At 38.6% G+C, this 19468-nt stretch overlaps 1 protein-coding gene across 9 annotated transcripts in view; it reads right to left on the bottom strand.

The window, feature by feature from the left end:
- The window catches only part of LOC118727939 (testis-specific gene 10 protein), a 222030-nt gene that overhangs the window by 86652 nt on the left and 115910 nt on the right, over window positions 1-19468 (bottom strand). For 5 of the 9 annotated variants that reach the window (XM_036453995.2, XM_036453991.1, XM_036453992.2 and 2 more), the window contains exons 2-3: window positions 18156-18284; window positions 4028-4243 (exon numbers count right to left, since the gene is read on the bottom strand). The exons of 1 other annotated variant lie outside the window; for it this stretch is intronic. Coding sequence is in view for 6 of the 8 variants with exons in the window: in XM_036453991.1 (XP_036309884.1) it covers window positions 4028-4243; window positions 18156-18284 (345 nt within the window). In the remaining 2 variants the exon portion in view is untranslated. Of the gene's footprint in view, window positions 1-4027; window positions 4244-18155; window positions 18285-19468 lie in introns of those variants that run through there. 3 more of the 9 variants (XM_045587245.1, XM_036453994.2, XM_036453999.2) reach the window with 3 other exon arrangements.

Here is a 19468-nt window from a genome sequence, read left to right as displayed (position 1 = left end):
CACTTGCATATGTACCTGTGCCAAGTGGCCCGAGTTCATGCCCCCAGCTCTGAGGACATAGTGAACACGGGGCCACTGGGCTTAGGGGCATGCCCCCAGTGGCTGGGGACATGCCCCTAGCCCAGTGGACTGTTTTTGTCTGTTTTAGTCACCACTAAACCAGACAAAAACTTCTGCCCTCACAGATCTTACATTATGGTCGAAAAGAGAAAAACAAAAGATATTAGGTAAAATATATGTCAGATAGTGAGTATGTTATTTTAAAAATATATAGAATAGAAGAGTCAATATAGCAGTGTAGCTAAACATGGTATTCACCTTCTCCTATCACCACATCAAAATTAAAACTAAACCACAGAACAGCCATCATTTAAAACCACCTGAACATAAACCCTACAACTAGAGAATTAAAGAAGCCACATTGAGCCCTAGCTGGTTTGGCTCAGTGGATAGAGTGTCAGCCTGCAGACTGAAGTGTCCTAAGGTTCAGGTTCAATCAAGGGCTTTTGCCAGGGTTGTGGGCTCAATCCTCAGTAGGGGGAAGGCAGAATATCCACATGTGAGTTTAATATTTTCAGTTTTAAGTAAATCCTAGCTCTTTTATTTTAGACATTTTTCCATTCCTGAAACTCTCCTTTTGATAGCAGAGCATTTACCCTGACAGAGTAGTCACTCTCTCTACAACACAGACCCTAAAATCTTTTAAAACTGATGACTTCTAAATTGGGCACTCAATTCATGGGATTTTAGCCGAGATGCCCTGAGCCTGGGAAAGAGTGCAATAAATTCTTAATTTGAAGAAAAAGCAGAGAAGGCATAATAAAACACTGATCCAGCATTTTTTAATTTTATAATTTATGTAATTGAGTCTAAACTCAACCTACCATTATAATGTAAATAAAGAATAATTTTCTTAAAGAAAGTAACAATATAAACAAAAGAATTTATTGAAAAATGTTTTAAAATATTCAAGCTGCTTTTAAATGTCCTTCAAATCCTTTAGTAGAATTCATGACAAGATAAATAACTCACAAATTAAAAGCATATCATTCTTATCTACTCTCTTGATTAGCTGTGCTAAGAACCTCCCCAAGGAAGCATTGGTAAAGAAGATTGTTTTCTTACATTAAAAGAATAAACGTAACAATTTAAATAGACTTTTCACTAATATAGACTTACTTATCCTTTCTAAATAACTGTGGTAACTGCATATAAACAAACACCGTCCTAGAGTTCATTAACTGGGCTCTTATATTTCAAATTACCATAACAAATAATGCCTTTGATAACACACATGTTTTCAGCCTAATCATTTAATTAAGTGCTTTATCATACGCTACTGACAGGAGTATATAGTATGCTACCAAGAGTACATTAAAAGGGTGTTTAAGAAATAACAGGGCCCTAGCCAGTTTTGATCAGTAGATACAGTGTTGGCCTGTGGCTAAAGGTCAAGGGCACATGCCCAGGTTGTGGGCTCAACCCCCAGTAGGGAGTGTGCAGGAGGCAGCCCATCAATGTTTCTCTCATCATTTATGTTTCTATCTCTCTCTCTCCCTCCTTCTCCTTTTCACTCTCTGAGATCAATAAAAATATATATTTTTAAAAATAAATAACATGTAATAACACTTAGCTTTGGGAAACTATATTATTACAAACACAGTTTACTAATTTGGTGACTAATAAAATCAAGTCAAGCACATTCACACGATATTTAAGAATCAGATAAGTTGCTTTTCAGCTTTCAAATCCACTCTGTGTTTTGCTTATAAACCATCAGGCAGCAAAGTGAAACAAAAAGATCTTCATTTTATACTAGTGTTGATATTCCCAGTTTCTAAATTTCATGGCAGAGTATTAAATCTCAATCAAGAGAGATGTTACCAAAATGTCAAGTAGCTACAGCAATTAGAATAATATGCCAGTGGAATAGAAACAGCAAATGAATCAATGAGACCAACCAGCTCAGCACTGTGTCCACACACATTTGTGAATTCAGCAGCTGCTAAAATGGCACTTCAACTCAGTGACTAAAGAAAGCACTAGTTGACTCTACCTCATACTAGAACAAAAAAATTTCAAAGGATTATAACTTTTGAAAAAATTTAGAAGAATCAAAAGATAACTTTAGAAAATATTCCTGTAGTTCTGAAGTGATAAGGCCTTCCCGACCAGCTTCAATACATGGCGAAGCACACGAGGATTTGCAGGGCAGTGAAACTACTCTTTTTGATAGTACAATGGTGGACACATGTCATTTTACATTTGTCCAAACCCACAGAACGGTCAACACCAGGAGTGAACCTAACTGTAAACTATGTAAAACTAGAGACCCAGTGCACATGAAATCGGGCTCGAGTGGCTCACTTCCACTTGCATCAGCTAGCCGCCCGCCCATTGCCGCTAGAGCTCACTGCCCCACCCTCCACCGCTAGTAGCTCTCCTCCACTCATAACTCTCTGCCACTAGTAGCTTGCATGAGAGCTGCTGCTCATTTAGTTACTGTGTTACAGTATCACGGCCACAGACCTTTTATAGAAGAGATGACGTGTCTTGTCGGTTCATCCATGGTAACATATGCACCATTCTGATAAGGGATGTTAATGATGGTGGAGGCTATGCATGTGTGAGGCTATGCAGGGAGTATATGGTAAACCTACAATATATACCTTCTGCTTAGTATGAATTTTTTTATTTAAAAAAAATATATATTTTATTGATTTTTAACAGAGAGAAAGGGAGAGAGATAGAGAGCTAGAAACATCGACCAGCTGAGATGAGAGAGAAACATCGACCAGCTGCCTCCTGCACACCCCCTACCGGGGATGTGCCCGCAACCAAGGTACAAGCCCTTGACCAGAATCAAACCTGGGACCTTTCAGTCCACATACTGATACTCTACCACTGAGCCAAACCTGCTTTGGCTGAATTTATTTATTTTTAAAAAATATATTTTTATTGATTTCAGACAGGAAGGGAGCTGGAAAAAGAAATAGAAACATCCATGATGAGAGAGTCATTGATCAGCTGCCTCTTTCATGCCCCAAACTGGGGTTCAAGCCCACAACCCAGGCATGTGCCCTGACTGGGAATCGAACTGTAACCTTCTGGTTCATAGGTTGACACTCAATCACTAAACCACACCAACCAGGCAGTTTTGCTATGAATTTAAAACTGCACTAACAAAGTCTATTCAAATTTTTTAAAAGGGAGAAGGAACATCTGAAATAAAACAATCGAAATATTGATGCCGAAACCAGTTTAGCTCAATGGATAGAGTGTCGGGGGTCCCAAGTTTTATTCTGGTCAGGGGCACGTGATTTGGTTGCAGGCACATCCCCGGTAGGGAGTGTGCAGGGGGCAACTGATCAATGTTTCTCTCTTATAGATGTTTCTAACTCTCTATTCCTCTCCCTTCCTCTCTGTAAAAAACAACAACAACAACAATAAAATATATTTTAAAAAATATTGACAACTATGACTACAAAGAAATTTTAAACTTTGGTTAAAAATACTTTTTCTAAAGTGTGAAGTATATAGTGGATGTGATACAGAGGAAAAAAAGAATGGAGATACATGTATCTTGTTTGTAGCTATCTGTGTAGAGAGAAAGATTAGGGAGAAGGAGAAATATTTGACACACAGAACATTATTATTGCTTGAAGTTTTTACCATTACACATCTTATTTAGGAAATTTTCTCAACAAAATTTTAAAAGAAAAAAATGTAAGATAAAAAACAATTCATAGAACATAAATTTAAATATAATGTCAAATCTAAAATTTTTTATATGATATGAGAATGTCACTTTTTCCTTTGTATTTAATAATTACATGATATTTAAAGTAGAATTAAAACCTTGATTAATAGTCACTTTGATAACTACAATAACTAGAATTATTGTAGTCATTTCACAATATATATACTGAATCATTATGTTGTACACCTGAAATTATTTTTAATGACATATGTCAATTATATAATACATCAATGTTTTAAAAAATCCTATCAGTGGTAAGTCTAATACCTTGGCTTCTTCAAGTTCCTTGTCGGCAGTATCCACCACAAAATTTTTCTGTTTTTCTAATTGCTTTGCTAGTTGGTCAATTTTAATCAATTCTTTACAAAGATGCTCATTGTGGATGGTTAAATTGTCTATTTGATTGCTTACCACCTCCTTATTATTCACGAGGTTTTTAATATATTCTTTCAAGGCATGATTTGTCTGCTTGAGATCTTCAATCTGTATAATAAGAAAGAAAATAATCACATTAAAATATGTCCTTGGCTTTCCTTTGAGTAGAACAACTAGATGACTGGAATTGGAAAAGGTAGGTCTGTTTCCCTGGCAAGGAGACCTAACCATGTATCTTTCTTTACTTTATGAATTTTGTGCCAGGTGAATACTTTCCTTATCTGAAAAAATATCCTATCTAATAAAAGAACAACATGCAAATTAACCACGCCTCCACTATAGCCACAAGCCATGCCCACCAGCCAATCAGGAGCGAGTATGCAAATTAACTGAACCAAGATAGCTGGGGCCACAGAGAGAGCAGGAGGCTTGCGTTTCCCCAGCAATGAAGGAAGCCAAGCTTACGCACACCCTGGAGGGCCCAGGCATCCACTCAAGGCTACAAAGTTTCAATTATAAAAGATAAATAAATCCCAGATACCAGGGCCTCCACTTGGGTTGCCGGGGGGCATGGCATCCCACCACAGGCCTCTCACCCAGGCCGACCCATGCCCCAGGGAAGCCCCACCCTGATCTGGGACACCCTTCAGGGCAAACTACCCAGCCACCAACCGAGCACCAGGCCTCTATCCTATCTAATCCTATCTAATAAAAGAGTAATATGCAAATTGACCATTACTCCAACAAGATGGCTGCCCCCATGTGGTCAAAGATGACTGACCCCATGTGGACACAAGATGGCCACCACAAGATGGCCAGCAGGGGAGGGTTGGGAGGGATCAGGCCTGCAGGGGAGGGCAGTTAGGGCAAACAAGCTGGCAGGGGAGCAGCTAGGCAAAGATCAGGCTGGCAGGGGAGTGGTTAGGGAGTGGTTAGGGAGTGATCAGGTTGGCAGGAAGAAGCAGTTAGGGGCAATCAGGAAGGCAAGCAGGTGAGAAGTTGGGAGCCAGGAGTCCTGGGTTGTGAGAGGGATGTCCCAGATTGGAGAGGATGCAGGCTGGGCTGAGGGACACGAATTTCTTGCACAGGGCCTCTAGTGCTATACAATTAAAGGCTTATATGGAAATTGACCAAATGTCAGAACAACTGGTCACTATTATACGCCCTGACTACCAAGGAGCAGACGCTCAATGCTGGAGCTGGACCCTGGATGTCAGTGCCCTCCGTCAGGGGGAGCACTGCTCAGCCAGAAGCCAGACTCACAGCTAGCAAGCGCAGTGGTGGTAGCCGGGACCTCTCCCACCTCTACAGCAGTTTTAAGGATATCTAAGTTGTCAGATGGACATCCCCTAAGGGCTCCCGAACTGTGAGAGGGTACAGGCCAGGCTGAGGAACGCCCCCCCCCCCCCCGCCCACCTGAGTGCATGTATTTTGTGCACCAGGCCTCTAGTACAAATAAAAATCAAAAGGTTAAGATCTGTATCTTCCAAGACAATTTACAGTTTAATAAAAAAGGACTTAATTAATATTGATTTTTAACCAAACTATTAGAAAAAATGCCAGATATTTATATCTGCAAAAAAAGAAACCACAGTCTTAAAATTATTTAATTATAATAATTAATATAATTAATAGGCATTCTTTTTTTTAATATATTTTATTGATTTTTTACAGAGAGGAAGAGAGAGGGATAGAGAGCTAGAAACATTGAAGAGAGAAAAACATCAGTCAGCTGCCTCCTGCACACTCCCTACCGGGGATGTGCCTGCAACCAAGGTACATAACCTTGACTGGAATCCAACCTGTGACCTTTAAGTCTGCAGGCTGACACTATCCACTAGCCAAACCGGTTTCGGCTTAATAGGCATTCTTTACCATTAAATTTCTATTTATTGTTATAAAAAATATGCTAATTCTTTAGAAAAGTCCTTTTGAACATATCAATAACTTACTTGACTAAGCTAACTATCCGATCAATCAAGTATTTGCTGATTAACACAGAGGACCACAGCTTTCCTTCCCAGCCCACCTTCAAACCATCAAGTGATGAAGAAAAGGGCCTTTCTATCATGAAGGTGTCCAAATGCTTTTAAAGGGGAAAATGCATTGATTAGACCCAGTGGACAATGATTATATGCTGAGAGCTATGTTAAATTCCAAAATAAACAAAGCTAGGTAGGTACTTGCCCTCAGAGAGCTTTTTACTTGAGAAAATACAAACACAATATGTTAATTGCCACAAAGGACATATCTATGAGATAAAGTAGTGGAACAAAGATGCTTTCCCATAATATTTGACTCTCATTATATATTTAACAATATTTATTGAACACCTACATATTCAAGGCACTGTTTCAGTACACCCTGAAATGTGCGAAATGACAAATGAAAAAAGTCTTGGTCTTTAAGGAGTATCTAAAATGGCTAAATCCCTCATCTAATTCTTAGTTCTAACATTATTCTTGCTCTGACCTTGCCCTTTTCAAATAATTATATAGTTCCTTCTAATCCATGAAAATCAACAGTTCTCTTTAAAAAACTTTAATCTTTATCTTTATATTTAATTCATCACTATATAAAAAAAAATCTTAAACATTATGAGTTATATTTATACTACAATGGCACTTATTATACTCAATACATACCTAGAAGGGCCATAAAATCGGGCCTACAACCCAGGCATGTACCCTGACTGAGAATTGAACTGCAACCTCCTGGTTCATAGGTTGACCCTGCACCACTGAGCTACACCTGCCGGGTTCCCTTTGGCATTTTGTAAAGCACACACTAACTTGTCAGATTTAGAGGTAAAGAGTTTGAATTATCAAATCCTGGAAATAAGAAAAATGTGGAGAATAAAAAATAAAAAAAAGGAAATGGCAAATGCACATATCTCCTTAGCTAAGTCTTATCACACTGGCCTGAATTTTTAGCAATACACCCTACTCTATTATTCTCTTTTGGCCTTCTTCTATACACAGCTAAAAATTCTTTGAAAACGAAAATTTGAGGCAACTCCTGTTATCTATGGTACTTCATCACCTTACGAATGAATAAGATGAAAGAATGCCATTTGTAATCCCAGTCCTACAGACCTGTCTGGCCTATCCACCATCCCCTATACAGACCTAAGCTTCAGACACACTCAGGAAACAATCTCACTAAACTCATTTTAAAACCTATATTAAGGAAATTATTGAAAATGTGATATACTGTCACTGAACCCTTTTTTATGAGAATCCTCAGAGAAAACTGTTAGTTCTTTTGGATATTTCAGAAAAAAACATGTAGTTCTTCTGGATACCCGGTTTGTTCCCATTCTGTGGACTGTGAATTATTTACAGTCCTTTTCACCTTTGCCTCTTAGAAGTGCAAAGCCAATCTGGAGCACTAATGCAGAAGTCCGTGCAATGAATCTGTCTGCTATTCTCATCTCACACTTTCACCGTTTATTTCCCCCTATTCTTATTACTACTTTCATTATTAGTATTTTTAACTAGAGGATGTGGGGTAAATAAACAGATGAACTTCATTTATCTATTCTATGTATCTTTCTGTCTTTGCTCATGATTTCTGAATGATTAGAGCACACTACAGATGCTGGCGAACCATCCACTGCACCAGGAGAGATTAAATGCTTCTCCTCTCTGTGTTTTCATAAAGCATTTTAGTTTTATCTTAGTATTTTACAAGATATATTATAATTATTATTTTTATTTTCCTGTTCTTTCCACTAAATTATAAGCAACTTTAAATGGACTGTGTCTCTAATTTCTTATTCAACATAATTCTCATTTTTGTATCATTATATTTTTAGCACATAGCAAATTACTGTTAAATGAATAAATAAAACAAATGAATTATAAATGCATAAACTCTTCTCTTTCCTCTGACATCAAGCTCTACTTTCATACATTTCCAAGACACAAATACTTTGAAAGAGGCAGTGTAGAAAGGATGTGGGCTTTGGACTAAGTCAGGCAGATTTAAATCCCACTGTAGCCTTTACCAGTAACTTAACATCAGGCAATTACCATATTTTCTTGATCCTAAGAGGTGCATCCTGATTTCAGAAAAAAATAAATAGAAGCCTCTTGAGTCTTATCTCTTAAATGGAGATATTATCTACAATTTGCTGGGATGTATATAAAGAGATATTAAAATTCAAGTAGAGGAACCAAGATGGCAGCATAGGTAAACACCTGATCTTGCTGCTTTGCATAACCACTTCAAAACTACAACTAAAAGACAACATATATCATTCCAAACCACAGGAAGCCTGGATGAGAGGAATTTATACAACTAGAAGGAAAGAGAAAAGCACACTCAGACTGGGAGGAGGTGCAGAGGTATGGAAGTGAAGTGTGGAAGTACGAAAGCTCTTGGAAACGGGCAGGCAACTGAGTACACTGTTGCCTTTTTCAATTGGGAGGGAGGTACAAGCTCCTGACTGCTCTGAACTCCAGTTCCTGGTGAGAAACTGGGGACCCACACTCATGCAGGGAGAAACTGGGCTGTCTGGCATCAGGAACATGATGGCGGCTTTCTCTCAGAGATGCTTGCAGTAAGCATGGTTCCTCCACAATACTTCAGGACACAGAGGCCCAGGGACCTCTTCAGGACAGGGCTGATGGACAGCCATTGCTGTTTGCTCTGTCCTGGTGATTCTCTGAGACTCACTCTACCCAACTTACAACCCCACCCAAGCTGTGTGCAGAGGCTTTTGCATATGAATGGCCAGGCATTTTGCAGTCTAAAATCTAACATACTGCAGCTGGATCAGGGAGCCCCAGAACCTCCAAAAGAAGGCCCAAAGCTGGACTGCAGCTTGCATTGCTTCACAGCTGGGCCTCATCTGTACACCTCCAAACCCTAAACAAAGAGGAGGAATCTGCAGATCTCTCTGTAGATCCTGCTGGGTGGTCTCAGGCAGTGGCTGACTTTACACCTCCTTGGAGATCCAAGAGCCAGTGCACCCAGTGGTCAGAGTGAGACCATCCAGATTACAACTCTTCATATCCATAAGAGACACACTCAGGGGGCAGACTCCGTGAGCGCCAAAGCCCCACTGAAGCAAGTGCTGCCCCAGAAGAGTGCTTCCAGCACAGAAGTTCTTCCAACATAGACACAACTGATCCTCCCAGCCAATTGGCCTGTTGGTCAATTCCTCCCAGTGATACCAACAGCAATCAAGGCTTAACTACAGGAAGACTGTGCACACAGCACACAAAAGGGTGCTTCAAGAGCTTCCACTTCAGGTAATTAGGGAAGCTGAGCCACTGGGCCCTATAGGACACCTAGCACACAAAGCCACTCTATCAACACAGGAAAGCAGTAAAAATGCAGAGACAAACACATCACAAATGAAGGAAGTGGAGGAAAGCAAACTACTGGATATAGAGTTCAAAACCATTGTTATAAGGTTACTCAAGAATCTTCTAGAAACCTTCGAAAAATTTAGTAAGACCCTAAAGCACATGTGTCAAACACAAGGCCCGTGGGCCAAATCCGTCCCGCCAGGCCTTGCAATGTGGCCCGCACCACGCTGTCATCACTGCACTCCGCTGCGTTTCCATCACAATGACAGTTTATGACTGTTCAGTAAACCATTCGGCCCGCGATTTAGGCTGGATTTTAGATTTTGGCCCCTTCTCTGATTGAGTTCGACACCCCTACCCTAAAGGATATGAAAAAGGACCAACTAGAAATTAAGCATACACTGAATGAAATAAAGAATAATATACAGAGATCCAACAACAGACTAGAGGATGGCAAGAATCAAGTCAAAGATTTGAAATACAAAGAAACAAAAAACACCCAACCAGAAAAACAAAAAGAAAACAGAATCCAGAAATATAAAGATAGTGTAAGGAGCCTCTTGGACAACTTCAAGCATACCAACATCCAAATTATGGGGTGCCAGAAGAAGAGAAAGAGCAAGATATTAAAAACATATTTGAAGAAAGAATGATTGAAAACTTCCCCCACCTGGTGAAAGAAATAGACCTACAAGTCCAGAAAACACAGAGAACCCCAAACAAAAGGAATCCAAAGAGGACCACACCAAGACACATCATAATTAAAATGCCAAAAGCAAAAAAAAAGGAGAGAATATTAAAAGCAGCAAGAGAAAAACAGTTAGTTGCCTACAAGGGAGCACCCATATGATTCTCAGCTGATTTCTCAACAGAAACTATGCAGGCCAGACGGGAATGGCAAGAAATATTCAAAGTGATGAACAGCAAGAACCTACAATCAAGATTACTCTACCCAGCAAAGCTATCATTTAGAATTGAAGATCAGATAAAGAGCTTCACAGATAAGAAAAAGCTAAAGGAGTTCATCATTACCAAATTAGTATTATAGGAAATTCTTTAAGAAGAAAAAGAAAAAAAAAGTAAAGATAAAAATATGGACAACAAACTGACAACAAATACATATCTATCAACAAGTGTATTTAAAAAGCAAGTGAATAAAAACTCTGATGAACAGAATAAACTGGTGAATATAATAGAATCAAGGGCATAGAAAGGAAGTGGACTGACAATTCTCAGGGGAAGGGAGTGTGGGAGGTGTGGGAAAAGACTGGACAAAAATCATACACCTATGGGTGAGGACAGTAGGGGGAGGTAAGGGCAGAGCGTAGGGTGGGAATTGGGTGGAGGGGAGCTAAGTGGGGAAAAAAGAGGAACAATTGTAATAATCTGAACAATAAAGATTTATTTAAAAAATAAAAATAAAGTTCAAGTAAAATTTCTGGTAGGTAATACGTATTTCAAAAAGTAGTTTTTCTAAACAAACAAGGAAACCCTTTTATTTTACCTCTAGAGGCCCGATGCACAAAATTCATGCACTTGCAGGGCAGGGTCCTTCAGCCCAGCCTGTGCCCTCTTGCAGGCCAGGAGCCCCGCAATTGATCGCCCCATAGATGGAGGCCCTGACCACTGCTGCCGCCTGGGTAGCTCTTTGAGGTTATCACAGAGCCCCCTGGCTGGTGGCCTGGGCCTCCCTCTGTGGGGCAATTGTGGGTCAATGGTACCCCCCCCCCAACCAATCGCATCACACCCGTCTTAGTGGGGGCAGTCAGTGCTGGGTCGTCATGGCACCCGTGACCCAGGCGGGACCAAGTGATCAACAGTTCAGCCCACTGGCCAGTCCCCGCCCACCCAAGTCTGCTGCACACACAGTCTGCCATTCAGTTGTCCTTCGGTTGTTTTGGATGCTCCAGGCCCTGGCTCTTTATATATTAGGATAACGGAAGAACCGGAAGTTGCAAACATGTATAGAGAGATCTTATATGCCCTTAACCTAGTTTCCCCCAAAGGTTACATCTTAATTATAAGACAATGTCAAACTCAGAGATTTTTACATTGGTATAATGTGTGCATATTATTCTATACGGTTTTATCCCGTGTATATTGTTGTAACTACTACCTCAATAAGATATAGAACTATTCCATCACCTCAAAGATCGCCCTCCTGTAACACCTTTAAAGTCACATCCTCTCCCTCCCCATCTTTAACTATCTTTTGGGGGACAGGAAATAGGATTATTGGTGGATGTAAAGGGCGGTCAGCCTGAAGCTATTTGTCTAGGGGGCCATGATTAAGGATGTACTTGATTCCACAGTCATCTGTGATAAGCCGTTTGTCAGCCTCCATATCTTCAAATTCATCCACATTAAACTCAGTAAAGCCTTCTTCTTCTTGGAGATGTGACTCTTCTGGTGGCCAGGGAACTTGAACCTGCCCCTGTGTAAGGCCTCATTCACATGGTTCTTGTTCTGCAGCCTGGTGTAGAAGGAGATGATGACTTGACCAATATGGACCAATTTTTTGATTGGGTTGTTTATCTTCCTTTTGTTAAGTTGTATGAATTCCCTGTATATGTTGGAGATTAAACCCTTATCAGTGATAACATTGGCAAATATGTTCTCCCATGCAGTGGGCTTTCTTGTTGTTTTGTTGATGGTTTCTTTTGCTGTGCAGAAGCTTTTTATTTTGATGTAGTCCCATTTGTTTATTTTTTTCCATTGCCCTAGGGGCTATATCGGTGAAGATATTGTTTTGGCATATGTCTGAGATTTTGCTGCCCATGGATTCCTCTGATATTTTTATGGTTTCCCATCTTATGTTTAAGTTCTTTATTCATTTTGAGTTTCTTTTTGTGTGTGGTGAAAGTTGGTGGTCTAGTTTAATTTTTTTTGCATGTACCTGTCCAGTTTTCCCAACACCATTTATTGAAGAATGTCTTGACTCCATTGTATGCTCTTGCCTCCTTTGTCAAATATTGAGAATAGTGGTTTGCGTCGATTTCTGGGTTCTCTGTTTTATTCCATTGGTCTATATGTCTGTTCTTGTACCAATGCCAGGCAGTTTTGAGAACAGTAGCTTGGTAATACAGCTTGATATCTGGTATTGAGATACCTCCTATTTTGTTCTTCTTTCTCAGGATTGCTGTGGCTATTTGGGGTCTTTTTTAATTCCGGATGAATTTTTGGAGAGTTGTTCCTAAGTCTGTGAAATATGCCATTGGTATTTTAATGTAGTATGGACATTTTAATGATGTTGGTTCTACTAATTCATGAACATGGTATGTTCTTCCATCTGTATATGTCTTTATCTCTTTTTTCCGTGTCCTGTAGTTTCTCAAGTACAGGTCTTTTACCTCCTGTCAAACCTCAGAGGGAAGGAAGGGGAGGTTGGGGGTTAGAGAGAGAGATTAACCAAAAGACTTGTATGAATGCGTATAAGCCTAAACAATGGACACAGACACCAGAGCAGTGAGAGCATAAGTGGGTGTGTGGGGGGCGGGGAGAATAAAGAGGGATAAGGACACATATGTAATAGCTTAATCAATAAAGAAAAAAGCCAAAACCGTATTTTTGGCTCAGTGGTAGAGCGTCGGTCTGCGGACTGAAAGGAGGCAACTGGTCAATGTTTCTCTCTCATCGACGTTTCTAGCTCTCTATTTCTCTCCCTTCTTCTTTGTAAGAAATATCAATAAAATATATTTTTTTAAAAAGAAAAAAAAGAAGAAAAAAAAAGGAATGACTGTTTTTTTTCCAAATTGATTTTGCTGTAATTTGAGAATGTTAAATAAATAAAACAACTTGGATCAAAATATTCCTTTTTATTGCTGATTAACAACTTGGATAGACATTGCATTAAACCAATAGACTGATTTAGACAGAACTGACATTTTTACTATATTGAGGCTTTCCAATCCATGAACATATGCCTTTCCATTTGTTTAGATCTTCGATTTCATTAGCATTTTGTTTTTTCAGAATACAAACTCATAAGTTTTTTAATAGATTTACAACTAAACATTCTATTTTCTATTTGAGTAACTATAAATAGTAATGCATTTTTAATTTTGATTGTCACATGTTATATATAGAAATATATAGAAATGTAATTAATATGTTCGTCTTGTATTCTGACCTTGCTAAAATCATTTATTAGTTCTGTCTTTTGTATTGTACATTTGAGATTTTCAAAGTAGAAGATCATGCAATCTACAAACAGAGACAGTTTTATTTCTTCATTTCAGGTCTGTGTGCCTTTCAACCTTTCAACTTTGCTATATCCTGAAAGGGAATTTTTTGTAGACTGCATAAAGCTAGGTCATGTTTTTTAACCCACTCTGTCAGTTCCCATCTTTTAATTAGGTATAGGGTATATGTACTTAATGTAATTACTTTTGTTATAATTCAAGTGTGGCTTTTTTGTTCACTGTTTTGTGTACAAGATGATACCCTAACAACTGAGCCACATCAGAGTGGGCTGTATAACTTTTTAATGGCTGCCCTATACATTCACAACTTATCACAGCCTACATTTTACCAGTTTGAGTGAAGTGTTCCTTTATCCTCCTCTATTAATAACTGTCTTAAATATTATCCTCTGCATGCTTTGAGAACTATATTTGAAACATATTTTAAAAAACTAGAAAAAAGGAAAATTACATTTATTCATATTTTTGCTCTAAATGTTGTCCTTTCTTTCTACCCTTCTAAATGTCCTTTTATCGTCTTCATCGTAGTTAGAGAAATCCCTATTGCTATTCTTTGCTGGCAACCAATTTAGTTTCTTCCTCTGAGAATGTCTTGATTTTCCCTTCATACAGAATACTAAATTGACAGTTTGTTTTTCCAGCACTTGAAAAATGTTGTGTCACTTCCTCTGACTCCCATGTTTTCAGATCTATTGTAATTTGAATAAATGCTCCCCTCTGGGTAATGAATTCTCTGGTTTATTTCAGGAACTTTTGTGGTCTTTAGTTTTCACAAGTTTAAATAAAAAGTGTCTTGGAATGGATTTCTTTGGGAGAATCCCTTTAGGCATCCACTCACCTTCTTTAATCTGCCAGGTCTTTTTACCAAATTTGGGGGATATTTTCCCATTATTCCTTCAAATCATTTTTCAGCCTCTCCCTTTCCTGTCTTTCTTGCTGGACTCCAAGTATCCAAATGTTGTGTCATTTGTTATGGTTCTACCTGTACTAAACCTCTGTTCATTTTTTCAATCTATTTTCTCTCTACTGTTCAGGTAATTTCTATTTTTCTGTTCTCATGTTCACTGATTCATTCCTTTTTCCCTATATATTTTGTTGTTTGAGAACACTTAATTTTTAATTCAGTTACTACATTTGTTTTAACTATTTTTGTTGTAATGAAATAGACATACCAAACATTTAACATTATAACCATTTTTATGTATACAAGTGGCATTAAGTATATCCATTATGTTGTGCAACCATTCCATATCAATTTCCAGAACTTTTCCATAGCCCCAAATAGAAGCTCTGTACCCATTAAACAAAAACTCTATGAATTTTCCTATTCTAGGTACCTTATGTAAGTGGATTGTACAATATTTGTCCTTCTGTTCCTGCCTTATTTCATTAGCACATTTTCAAGGCTTATCCATGTTGTAGCTTGTATCAGAATTTCATTTTTTTCCAAGAGTGAATAATATTACATTGTATGTACATACCAATTTGTTTCTTCATTCATCTGCTGATGAGTATCTGGGTTATTTCTACCTTTTTGCTATTGTGAATGTTGCTACTACAATATAAACATTGGTGTCCAAGTATCTGTCTGAGGGTCTGCATTTATTTATTTATTTATTTATTTATTTTAAATATATTTTATTGATTTATTCACAGAAAGGAAGAGAGAGGGATAGAGAGTTAGAAACATCGATGAGAGAGAATCATCGATCAGCTGCCTCTTGCACACCCCATACTGGGGATGTGCCCGCAACCAGGTATATGCCCTTGCCCGGAATCGAACCCGGGACCTTTCAATCCGCAGGCCAACGCTCTATCCACTGAGCCAAACTGGTCCCAGCTGAGGGTCTGCATTTAATCTTTTGGGGATACACTTAGGAGTAGGATAGCTGGGGATATACTATAATTCTATATTTAACTTTTTGAGCAGCTGCTAAACTTTTTTCAACATGGCTGCGCCATTTTTACTTTCCCACCAGCAACCATACAGGGCTCCAGTTTCTCCGCATCCTCACCAATATTTGTCATTTTCTGTTTTTTGTTTGTTTGGTTGGTTTTTATTTTTTATAATAGCCATCCTAATGGGTGTAAAGTAATATCTCATTGTGGTTTTTCATTTCTTTAATGGTTGGTGATCTATTCATATGCTTATTGGCCATTTGTAGATTTTTGGAGAAATGTCTACTGAAGTCCGTTATCCATTTTTGAATTGGTTTTGTCGTTGCTGATGAGTTGTAGTTCTCTATATATCAATATTCTAGTTATTAATCCCTTATGTGATATATAATTTACAAACATTCCCTTCTGTACATTTTTAATAAATTTTATTTTTTAGAGCAGTTTCAGTTTTATAGAAATACTAATCAGAAATTAGAACTTTCCTACAGACCTTTTGTCCCCCCCCCCCCCAACATACAAACACACTGGTTCCCCTTTGTTTTACATATTGTAACAGTATGCTACATTTGTTACAAGTGATGAAACAACATTGATACCTTATGATTAACTAAAATCAATAGTTTACATTAGGGTTCATTCTTTGGGTTGTAGATTCTATTGGTTCTGACAAATGTGTACTGACATACCATCTCATCACTCTCTTCCTCCAAGGCCTCAATCTTTTGTCTTTTTTGGGTTAGAATCAGAATATGTAATCTTTTCAGATTGGCTTTTTTCACAAAATTCCTTTGATAACTCATTTCTTTTTATAATTCCACTCTATGGATGCACCTCAGTTTATCCATTCACTTATTAAAGAACAATTTGATTGCTTCTAAAATTTCCATTTGGTTCTTGTTTATAACTCTTTATATCTTTTACTTCTTTGCTGAGAATTTCTATTTTCTTTTGTATATCTCAGGTATGTAAAAAAAAATGCTTGCGGAAGCATTTATAATATTGTTTATTTAAAATGCTTGTCAGATCATTGCAATATCTAATTCATATTGGTCCTGGGCGTATCTTGTCTTCTTTCATTGAAATTGAGATCTTCCTGATTCTTAGGATGAGGAGTGATTTTTTCTTTTAATTGAAACCTGGCATTCTAAGACTCTGGATCCTGTGTTTTAGTGGGTTTCCTGTGACACTGCTCCAGCTAGAAAAGGGGAACACTGCTTTGTTCCTGCTTGGGGCCGGGGTGAGAGTAGGGACATGGAAGCCCAGTTTTTCCCGGAGGCTTCCATGGACACTGGAGAAGGTGAGGCTCCTTGTTCCTGCTAGGCAGGATGGACGTTCAGGCTCCTCACTAGGCCTCTGCTTCAATCTTTTGGGGATTTGTTTCAAACAAACCACAGCAGCAGGAAGAGCAGAGCTGCCCCGTTACTGCTCTCATGTGTCCACCACTGCCCCTGTGGGCGGTGGGCTTGCTCCTGCTGGGTCCCAGTGACGCCCTAACTGCACATTCTCCTGGGACACCATCCAGCAGGGAGGAGAGGAGGCACTCACACCACCCGTGGGGGTGGGGCTGGTGCTTGAGGCTCCCCAAGTGTTTCACACACACAATGGGCTTGGGAACTTCCCGTACTGCCTTGTGGTTCCCAGCACCAGCCTTCTTCTTTGCCACCACCTTGTGGGAGTGGAGAAGTTGGGGGGGCGGGGAGAGGGTGGTATGAGGCGCAGCTGGGGCTCCTGGCAAGGATAACGGGCTAGGCTCTTTACTCAGCCTTTGCAGGCAGGAACGGGGCTATAGGTTTTCCACTTTGTTGCTTAGAGCAGACAGTTATGGTCTAAAAGGAGTCTACCTTACTAGGCTGTCCCTCTCCTAGTCCTCTGGCTAGAGACAGACCGCTTTTCTGAGACTGTTCTTTGTCTGCACCCATTGTTGTTTCTGTGCTTTCTGTCTGGAATATGTGGGGCCAAAAAAAAATCTAGGAACTTACTAACATGTCATTCTTGGTGTGTTGGGGTCCCTAGTCAGTCTTCCTTCTTCTTCCCGCCTTTCAGTGTTCTATGCTTGTTTTATACATAATGTTCAGGGGTTTTAGCTGTACTTATTATAGTAAGAGGATTATAGAAAAGTCTCTCCTCCTTCCTACAAGAGGCAATTTCTTTCAATGACCTTAATTAATAGCTACCCCACAGATTAGGCACCAGAAGAGAAACAATGTTGAACTTGGAGTTCAGAGAACAGAATTCAAATCCTAACTAACTCAGGAATTCAGAGAAATCCTAGCTCTGTCATTCATTAGTCCAGTATCGTAATTCTTTAACCTCTTGGAACTTCAGCTTCCATGTCTGTAAAACATGGTTTCACAAGGTTGGGATGAAGTAAGATGATGTACTTGAAAGCACCAAATAATAAAGCACCTGGCACACCGTTTGCACTCACTGACTCAGACTCTGTGCATCAAAATGGCTAAGATAAAAATGAAGTGATTTTAGACCCATAAAATAAAAACCGTAAGCCAGCACTGAATTAATGTTCTCTGTCTTCTTATTTTAAAATAGGCCCTAGCCAAGATTAATTCAGGGAAATAAATACATATGTAAATTAAATGTAACCTGTAATTTCAGTGTAGAGATGAATTTATCTTGAGTTCTCACTTGTTGTTCTAGCTGGAGAGTATTCTGATTTTTCTCAGCTTTGGAAACTGGAGCCCCTAGACCAAAATCATGTTCTTTGGTGGTAACCTAGTGGAAAAAACAGAAAAAAATACCAGGACATTCTTTTTAAAACAGCTTTGTGATTTCTCACAACAGTATATAATTTTTTTAAATTAACTACATTCTTAGATACATTTCCAATTGGTTTTAACCTTGTCACACCAGCAAAGAGTATTTCAGCAAGCTTTACCTTCTTAACACTTTGTTATAAAACTTTTTCTGTGTGCTTTCCAAATATAAAACTACAATATGAACATGCTTTTCAAAAGAGACATACCCCATCCTATGCCCTGGTTATTCACTGTACTAAGAAAATATTGGGTCAGCAGCAAATTAAGTAGTCTCTCCCTAGGCCTGTGTTTTCCAAAAAAGTTTGCTACGCATATCACAAAGAGCTGGCTTCTCTAATATATAGATAATTCATATAAACAAGAAAAGAAAAGTGGCAAAGAATATGGGTACTTTACATACATGGCTTTTAAATAGATTTAAAGATACTCAATCTCACCAGTTAGAGGGATACAAATTGAAGCAACCCTAGATACCATTTTTTTAACTCACATTGGCAAAGTTGTATATGCAACATAGTATTGTTATATATCACTGGTGGTAGTGTATATGACACAATACTTATGAAGTCCAATTAAATAAAATCTACAAACATTATAAATACACATAGCTTCTGTACAAATAATTCCATTTCTAGGATTTGTTCCCACATACATATCTGTACATGTGCAAAATAACAAGATATTTCACTTTAACATATTGCACATAATAATCCACATTGTATATTTTTACTTGACAAAGTGTATTAGAAACTGTGTAATTTAAAAAAATAATTTGTTCTTTTCCTGAATCAAGGCTGTCTTTATGTTAAGAAAGAGAGATTTTCCTACAAGTATCTTAGATCTCTCCTGGCAACACAGCTGTAACACTCTGAAATCAGGATCCCCAGTCACTAACCTTACGTCACACACTGTCTGATCCAGCACTTAGCAGTGTGACAGATGTATCTTCCTTTTTTCCTTTCCCCAAACAACACACAAGTCTGTGTTTCTGTTGTTCATTCTAGCAGTTACTGCCTCACTTGGAACTTAGCATTAGATCCCACAGAGTATTTCTAATTATGAATCGTTTATGCCTTTATGGGGTACGCTAAAATCCAATTCCTTACACAGTTTCTGTTGAAAAATATGTTCCTAGTTATA

Source organism: Pipistrellus kuhlii, unplaced genomic scaffold (genome assembly GCF_014108245.1).
Source record: "Pipistrellus kuhlii isolate mPipKuh1 unplaced genomic scaffold, mPipKuh1.p scaffold_m20_p_27, whole genome shotgun sequence".
NCBI lineage: Eukaryota > Metazoa > Chordata > Mammalia > Chiroptera > Vespertilionidae > Pipistrellus > Pipistrellus kuhlii.
Note: the sequence above shows the minus strand (reverse complement) of the source record. Positions and strands in the feature narration are given on the sequence as shown.